Source organism: Hylobates moloch, unplaced genomic scaffold, assembly GCF_009828535.3.
Source record: "Hylobates moloch isolate HMO894 unplaced genomic scaffold, HMol_V3 SCAFFOLD_2388, whole genome shotgun sequence".
NCBI lineage: Eukaryota > Metazoa > Chordata > Mammalia > Primates > Hylobatidae > Hylobates > Hylobates moloch.
Genome location: NW_026654663.1, coordinates 1 through 8,416, shown reverse-complemented (window position 1 = coordinate 8,416; position 8,416 = coordinate 1). Strand labels below are relative to the sequence as shown.

Here is an 8,416-nt window from a genome sequence, read left to right as displayed (position 1 = left end):
ACATCTAACTGAGTTACATTTGACTGTAAACCACACACAAAAACACATATATGTGCCATTTTTAAACAGAAATTCTATTTTGCAATCTGAAACAGTGTGACGTGGGCCAAAGGTCTAGGTTGGTTTCATCCCATTTTGCATGAACTGACTTGACCACTGAACTTGCCAAAGTAAATTTCTCCATTTACAAATTAAAGCATTACCCTTAAAAAAGCAATACTGAGAATAAAATTCCTTCTCTTCACGCAATCAAAATGACTAAGCTTTTACTGTCAGCAGATGTACACATGACAGAAGTCAAACTAAGCACTTAAACATCTAACTAACACATGTAGTAACATTTACTGCAAGAAACAAATATTAAGGAAGCAGATTCCTGCTTCTCAGCAGTATTTATTACCAAGCTTGGATCTACTTCTACTCCTCGGGATTCAAGGTTCTTCCGAACTGTGGTTATTTCATCACTTGCAAGATAAGCTGGGTGCTCCTCATTACATTTCAACATCTTCTCCAATTCATTCTTGGTTTCATTGTGAACACACTTTAAAATGTTTAAAAAAGGACTATGTTTAGATGGTTCATAATTTGGCGCTTGAAAAACAGTCTCAATTTTAATAAATATATTACTATTGCATAAAAGATAACATAAGCTTAATCGCAACAAACAAGAAAGAAACACAAGAAAGAACACAGCACCCTGGCCTATGAATATGGTAAATGGCCTATGAACACAGAAGAATTTGCCTTATGAGAGGGGAGAAAACCCAGGGATTCAGCTCTCTTGTTATGTATTTACTTTTGCTGAAATGTTTTCCTGTGGAAGTTACAGCACCAGGAATCTTACCATGTATTTTCTTTCTTTCTTGACCGTAGGGTATAATTTGAATCTAGGAAAAAGCACCCTGAATGCATGGGAAGAGCTGATGTTCTAAAATGCTTCATATGTAAGAACTATACTTAAGAACGAGATTACTGTAAGGACTTAAACCTGTTGACATGTTTCTTTTCCAATAAATATAAAATGCATAGTTTGAGTTTTAAAAAGCTTTTTCATAAAAAATGGTACTTCAGACTGCTCCTGTGAGGTATCTATCCTTCTTAAATTCACTTCCAGTCTCTTCTCTGTAATTATTCATAATCTCTTTACCAAAGGAAGAAAACGTACATACACTAGTTATGTTTGATAACAAGATTCTTATACTGTGTTAATCTTGTCATTTTTCAAACCTCCACTCAAAATTGTACGATAGAAGAAACTAGCTTTAAATTCAATCATTACCCTAAATAAATTACTAGAATAGAAAATCTACCACAGCTATGAAACTGAGTGGTTTTTTTTTCTGCCCCAAACTCTATCACAGCTATGAAATCTGGGTAGACAAGATTAACACATAAATGCAAACAATTAACTTGTAAATGGAACTACTAATTAATACTCTCTGAAAACTAACACTTTAGAAAAAAGAGCATTTGATAAAGAGGAAGTTCACTGTTTGCTTAAGCATGTACTATTCAGTCTGAGATGGAAAGGAAATCCCTGGTGATGGTGTTCCCAAGCTCATCCTGCCTCGTGTTTTACTTCCCCGTTTCTACCCGTCATTTGACTGTCACCACATTTGGCCATTAGAAGGGAGAACTACTCTTGGATCTATCCTGACCAAAATTTCCATTAGTTTGGCTTAAACAGGGCGAGAATGTTTCAAAGAGATGAATTTTCCTAGAAAACAAACAAAAGAAACACAAAAGCACAAAATACTTTTCAGAGAATGGATTTCTCATCTTTGTTTCTTTTCCTGCCAAATCCTGTCATTCAGCTAAGTAAACTTACAATGTGAGACCTAGGGATATTCTCCAGCTCTTCTAGAATCTATGTCTCACTGTAACCTCCAGGTATGAGGTTGAAAACACTTGTTTTCAACTGGGAGTGGGAGGGATAGAAAGGACAGAGAAGGAGAGCTTGACTCAGTAGTCTGACATGAGGCTAGCTTTCGAAGGAAAAAACAAAACTATATACATAAACACCTCCCCGGGTGATTCAGATGCCCCTCCCTCCTATATTCCAAATTATGGCCTCTGTTCTACAGTCAGCCTGGGTCTCACACATGCTGCCCTGAAATCCTGCGGGGAGAAGGCTCTTCTCTAAAGGGTTTCCAGATTCCTCTTCTAGGCTTACAGACCCTTTGCACTGACTTTAAGGCGAATTCCTTTGTTTCTCTTGAAGGGATTCCCCTATGGGTTTAAGTTCCTGACAAAAATAACTTACGAGCAGGAATCATTTCTTTCAGAGTGTTTGGCCAAAGCACATTTACCAACAGTCAGTTGCTGAGGCAAGTTCTGCCACCGATTGTTCTAGAGACTTTAGGCCTAATATCACTAAGTCTTGAAGGCCAGATACCATTTTTCTTTTGCAGTTTATCTCCCTTACAGCAGCTCTTTCTAATCAATGCATCTTCCTCTATCAAAGTCAGAAACTTTGGATGGATCTCTAGAAATTCTCTTCTGACAGACCTCCTTCTCTCAGCCCATCTGTAGAGCAGAGATAACCAATGCACCCTGAACACACACACGACCCAGTCACTAACTGCTTCCTCAGCTTCTCTTCAGTCTCTTCATGGCTTATTTTTCACAAAAGTCATTACCAAAAAAATAATAGCAAAAAAACACAGAGAAAAAGAAGACTGTCTCTTCATTATTTCGAGGAAAGTTGAGACTCACATCTGATAGAGAACTTATGAAACAAGAAATGTTGGAAACTAGGAAAAAAATAGGATATAGATTATACAATTAACTGTATTTAAAATGAAAATGAAAATATAAAATAAATAAATAGGGACCTCTCATTTGGTCAATTTTTATTCTCTGTCTCCTCTATTTTTCCATTACTTGATCTCCTTTCTCTAAATGAATTCAAGGAACAAAGCAAACAAGAAAAGAAAATGGATTGGATGCTAAATCTTTTTCATCTTCATTATTTCATTAATTTATGTAGTTAGATTCTATATTCTATTTAGATTCTTTCATTTAAGGAATGAACAAGGAACGAGACAGTGGTATAAGACTGAATGCTAGATAGGAAAAGAAGCTATAAAAATCAGAAAGGAACAGGGGTGGAGGTGAGGGGTAGGGACTTTAATAGTAGATATAGATAAGATAATAAAATAAGGCAAGAAAAATTGTTATCTGTTCCTGCCAATCATATTCATTGTACATCCTCTGAAAACCTTACCATTTTTTTCTATTCACAAGTTTTTTTCCCTGCAGCTTCGATCTCCCAGGCTGAAGCAATCCTTCCCACGTCAGCCTCACTAGTAGCTGGGATAACAGGTGTGTGCCACCACACCTGGCTAATTTTTTTTGACTTTTAGTAAACAGGAGGTCTTGCTATGTTGCCAGGCTGGTCTCGAACTCCTGAACTCAAACGATTCCTCTGACTTGGCCTCCCAAAGGGTGGTGATTACAGGAATGAGCCACCATGCCTGGCCTGTTTGTAACTTTAATCTTCCTTTTTACTTCAAACAGGGAATTGAACAAAGTAATCATGTTCAATCATGTTCAAAAAGGGGCATGTTTCATCTCTTGTCTTTTAACAACATGGCTACTTCACTTAAAAAAAACTTTCTTATGTAGTTTATTCTTTATTCTAAAGATTCATTATATTTTAGAAAGTATGATATAAAACATTTAAAATTCCTGAGACTGGTCTAGAGCCACAAAAAGGTTATATTTTAAAGCCTGAATTAAAATGAACAAAATTATATCATCATAAGACTAGAGACTTATTTTTACCTGTTCTTGGGTCCGATTCTTCCAGTATAACCACCTCTTTTTCCAGTCTGGACCCACCATGTTTTCAATTGCATTTTCAGCTAGAAAAAAAAAATTAATTTATCAAGAATTTTATCACTTACACATACACAAATTATAACTAGTAATGGTCTTGCTTTCTTAACTATTTCAAAGTGCTATATCAATATGAAGGCAGTTGAAATACAGGAAAAAACCCACATGACTGATATGGCACATGTGTAAGAGTTTAATTATATATGTGTTTATGATACCTAAAAGTGTAATTGCTTATAAAATTCCTATAAGTACAGTGGCAAACACACTAAAATATTCTGCATTATAGCTTTATAGAATATAAGTGCACATAAGCATCATGTGTCTATTTTATTCATCGGTTTTAGTAGCCACAAAGCAGTTGACTAAAAAAATTCCACAAATAATATTCGACTATAGCATTAATGACAAAGACTTTGAAATGTTCAATATATTTCTACAAATGTTCACTAAGGTTGGATGACTCCTTCACCACTGTGAACGCAGAACTCAATAAGCCATGTCTCTACTTACTATCCTTGAGACGAGCCTGCAGAGCCTCTTCCATAAAATAAATAGCTGCATCCCACTGCTGTTTATCAGATATGGATCGGTCTTCCAAAGCATTGTGTTGAATAACCCTCTAAAAATAACAAGAAGAGAAAAAGCCAACTTGTTTTACATCTCATCATTTTAGTAGTTTTATTCAAATTGACAGCTTAGTAAATATGGAAAAATAACCATGTATATAAACCAGCATAAAAATATATCCTTCCTATAAAAATGCATAAGCTCCTTTTACTTGCCTGCTTATTTGTCAGCTTGCTATCTAAAAAATAAAGAGTGGAGATTCTCTCCTGGCCCAAGTTAAACAAGCTAACCATATGGGGTGAGTGGGTAATATTACACATTTACATTATACAAAATATTACAAATTTAACTACATGAAATGCAACATCTAGAAACCTAAAATTCAGGGCTTAATAATTCAGATCATGTTCATCACTCCTTTTTGCCATATGACGTATATGTTAGCCTTTTCAAAAATGAGGAGAAAAAAATTAATAACCATTATTCCCAGTGTTAACAGCAATGAAAAAAGTAATAAGGTAGACATTTAAAAAGTCTATACAATCATAAAGGTTATTTATTACAGTTGAAAATTGGCTTCCAAATTTTATAATTTTTGAATGAATAAAAATGAAGCTATTTTCTCAGTAAGCCAGTCTTAATACAGCATTTGACAAGAATAAATACGGTTTTCTTTCTTTTTTTTTTTTTCGAAACGGAGTTTTGCTCTTGTTGCCTAGGCTGGAGTGCAATGGCATGATCTCGGCTCACCGCAGCCTCCCCTTCCCGGGTTCAAGCAATTCTCCTGCCTCAGTCTCCCGAGTAGCTGGGATTACAGGCATGCACCACTATGCCCGGTTAATTTTGTACTTTTAGTAGAGACGGGGTTTCTCCATGTTGGTCAGGCTGGTCTCGAACTCCCGACCTCAGGTGATCCACCCACCTCGGCCTCCCAAAGTGCTGGGATTCCAGGTGTGAGCCACCACGCCCGGCCATAAAGACAAACACTTCTTTAAAATAAAATTATAATTACAACCAGCTCTGCATTTTCCCAGAAAATCGCTCAATCCTGTAATTCAACAACACCTCTAGTAACTCTCTGAGCACAGCAGGCACTTAACAGATTTGATTTTGGTAGTGAGAGCATTCTACATAACAAAAGATTTATCAGGTGGTGTCAGGAACCAGGCTTTGCCATTAAAGAGGGGCTTGAATCCCAGCTCTGTCAATGACAATAATAGGAGTGGTTAAGAATTAAATCAAATAATGCTTGCAAAATACCTAGCAGAGTTCCTGGCACATAGTAAGCATTCAATACATGGCAGCTGGTGTTACGATTTTAGGCATCTAACATTTTATAATCCACTGAAAACCAACGCATTTAGTTCCTTTCATTATCACAGAGGGTGAACTATCTACAGACAGGCCCATAAAATGGCTAATAGATGACAATTTGTAGAAGTTTATTGGAGTCTGTTTACTGCAAAGTTTTACTTTTTTCTGAAACGATAGCCATGAGAGAAACAGCAACAGGTGATTTTAGAAGGGCAGAGAAATATTAAAGGGCAGATTACAGATCACAAATCTGTTTCTTCATTATTTTTAATTCAGAATGTAATTTAGTCATATAAAAAGTCTCCTATGAAAAAGTATCAATTTGAGAAGTTATATAAAAATATGAGGCTGATACCCCAGTATACAAACAACATACCAAGCTGTCCTCCGCAAAGTCATTCCACTTGTGTCGTTTAATACTTTCTTCCTTAACGGCCTCTTTAAGTTTATCAAATATGTCATCATGCTCTTTCCCTTTGGGTTCTGTCATGAAGCGGGAAAATTCTTCTTGTAGGGTCTCCCAAGCAACCTAGAATTATTTGAAAGAAAAAAAGCTGTATTATTACTACATACTTTAATGGTTAACATGAAAAATAACACATGAGCTCAAGCCAAACAGATGTGAGCAGCTTATCAGAAAATATACATGAAAACTACATTAACAAAAAGGCAAATATAAACTGTGATGTAGAGGTCTCACACGGGTTGCTGGGGACAGATATGGCTTCCTGATATGTTTTCCTAGACATGTATAGCGGTTCTCATTTTTAAAATTGCTTGCCAATATTTAAAAATGGAGAGATTTCATATAAAAGTCTGCATTTAAGGCTTCTCTTGAACTAACTGAGAAGGGTATACCCATATTCCTACATGACACCACCTACTGTAGCTGAACAGGGCTGTCTCTTCAAGATAAGGTATGTATTCTAAGCCTGCCACCCAGGTTAGTTCATTTATTTATTTTAACCTCTAAGACATGAGTTTGCCTGCTTCTTTCACACTGCAAAAAGTTTTACATGTCTTAATGATTCAGTCATCTTCACAGCTTTGTCTTTAAGCAAAGATATGAAGCAATGCACCAACACTTTCAAACACAGCTGAAGAGTATTCAGCTTTGTATTATAGCTAACTCCTAATGATCTGAACGGTGAAAGGAAAAGCACAGTGTCAAAAGTAATGAAGAACAAAATCTGCTTATAACTAAGTAGGCTTTTTAATGCTGGATTTTAGCTCTCTCTCATTTTAAAAAAGAAAGTGACTGTCCAAAAATATGGAGTGAGTGGTGGGGCGAGTATTAAGATCCATGTTTCCTGACCTTCTCACCAGATCTATATTCTTTCCATGACACCTAGTGCTGAGGGACAGAAAGCAGCGGTGGAAAGAAAAATTGATGCTTTCATAACCACTTCCACTGCTTGAACCTTAGGATGTGAAAATATCCTATCATGGGACAGGGTGCAGAAAAAAATGTTAGTGCTAGCAATGAGAGCTACTGAAGGGGTAACAGCAGCTCTCTAATTTCTTCAGGGGTAAATGTGTCAAGAACTGCCAGGGCTCAGCAATGTGCAACTTAGGCAGGGAGGCTGCTAGAGTTCTTAGAAGGGGCTTGAAGAAATTGAGAACAGAGGTAAGGAAGTCAAGACTGGAGCAAGATAGGAAAGGGGTGAAATCATATCTGAATAATTAGAAACTGACACTGCCTTTAAGATAGGTATGAAACACGAAATTACTTTTAACATTGACTTCAATTTTGTGAGCAACCTCACAGAGAAGCACAGGACACACAGACTCTTAGCTTGGACAATCACTGTTTACGGGGTGATGTACATGACAGATCAATTCAGATGATGATGACCATGGTAACAGCAGGTCCATTTCCTGAGCAGTTACCATGGGCTGGGCATTGTCTAAGTATTTTACATATAATTACTTATTTAATCCTTACAACAACCCTGTGAGGTAAGCAACATTATTGTCACCATTTTATAGATGAAAAAACACAAAGGGAAATTAAGCAACTAGGTAAAGGATCATACAGCTATTAAGTGATAAAGCCAAGATACATGGCAGCAGAAACAGATTCTTTAAGGCAGTTTTTTTTTTTTTTTTTTTTTTTAAATAATTCCTAGTTTAATCTTCGGTCAGGATCCTAACTAAGAAAATGATAATTTAAGTATAACTGAGCTCAGATGAAATGCTTGATCTATTAAGTATTTTCTTTATGGAATCTCTATAATCTACAGAATCCACAGAAAATGTTCAAAATATTTCACATTCAAGCAAAATTTGCTTGTTAAATATTGTCTTTGGAAGAAGTACGAATACTCTCAGGCCAACACCATACCAATTAATTAGTAAATTTTCATACCTTTAGTAACTGGTAGCAACATTAAGGTTAGTTCCAAAACAGAGACGAGGAATAAAGAATAAATGAGATATAAAGACCCAAAAGAAAGATAGAGGCTGTGATGGGAATAAAATCTAAAATTCACAGCTCCTACTCCCTTCAGATAATGCTTCTTACCCATTTAATTAAATTATATCCTAACCTCTACTGCTTTATTAGGAAGCTGTTTATCAGTCCACTGTTTAAGCTTGATATCCACTGTGGTATTAAAAGTTCCTGAATTCATGGTCTGTGCAGCTGGAAGGTAGATGTTTTCAATCACATGAGTTGATACTCTTTCCCACA

At 36.1% G+C, this 8,416-nt stretch overlaps 1 protein-coding gene across 3 annotated transcripts; it reads right to left on the bottom strand.

Annotated features, from left to right (window-relative positions):
* Nucleotides 1-6: 6 nt before the first annotated feature.
* On the bottom strand, nucleotides 7-8,410 carry LOC116464959 (dynamin-like 120 kDa protein, mitochondrial). 3 transcript variants are annotated; one of them, XR_009212329.1, is made up of 6 exons: nucleotides 8,274-8,410; nucleotides 6,101-6,253; nucleotides 4,354-4,462; nucleotides 3,787-3,866; nucleotides 2,579-2,753; nucleotides 477-541 (listed from the first exon to the last, which is right to left on the bottom strand). XR_009212329.1 is itself a non-coding variant. In XM_032148188.1 (5 exons), the coding sequence occupies exons 1-5, from the start codon at nucleotides 8,355-8,357 to the stop codon at nucleotides 323-325; spliced, it is 645 nt and encodes a 214-aa protein (XP_032004079.1). In that variant the 5' UTR covers nucleotides 8,358-8,410; the 3' UTR covers nucleotides 7-322. The 3 variants fall into 3 exon arrangements, 2 of the variants coding, with proteins under 2 accessions (XP_032004079.1, XP_058291187.1); XM_032148188.1 differs by lacking the exon at nucleotides 2,579-2,753 and having other exon boundaries at nucleotides 7-541; XM_058435204.1 differs by lacking the exon at nucleotides 2,579-2,753 and having other exon boundaries at nucleotides 7-541; nucleotides 8,249-8,332.
* Nucleotides 8,411-8,416: the final 6 nt, after the last annotated feature.

Excerpts from the sequence above, each read along its gene's own strand:
- LOC116464959 (XM_032148188.1), bottom strand. The coding sequence starts at position 8,357 with ATGAATTCAGGAACTTTTAATACCACAGTGGATATCAAGCTTAAACAG. Across the intron at positions 4,463-6,100 it reads ACTTTGCGGAGGACAGCTTG|AGGGTTATTCAACACAATGC; the intron begins GTATGTTGTTTG and ends TGTTATTTTTAG. Across the intron at positions 3,867-4,353 it reads GCAGGCTCGTCTCAAGGATA|CTGAAAATGCAATTGAAAAC; the intron begins GTAAGTAGAGAC and ends TTTTTTTTCTAG.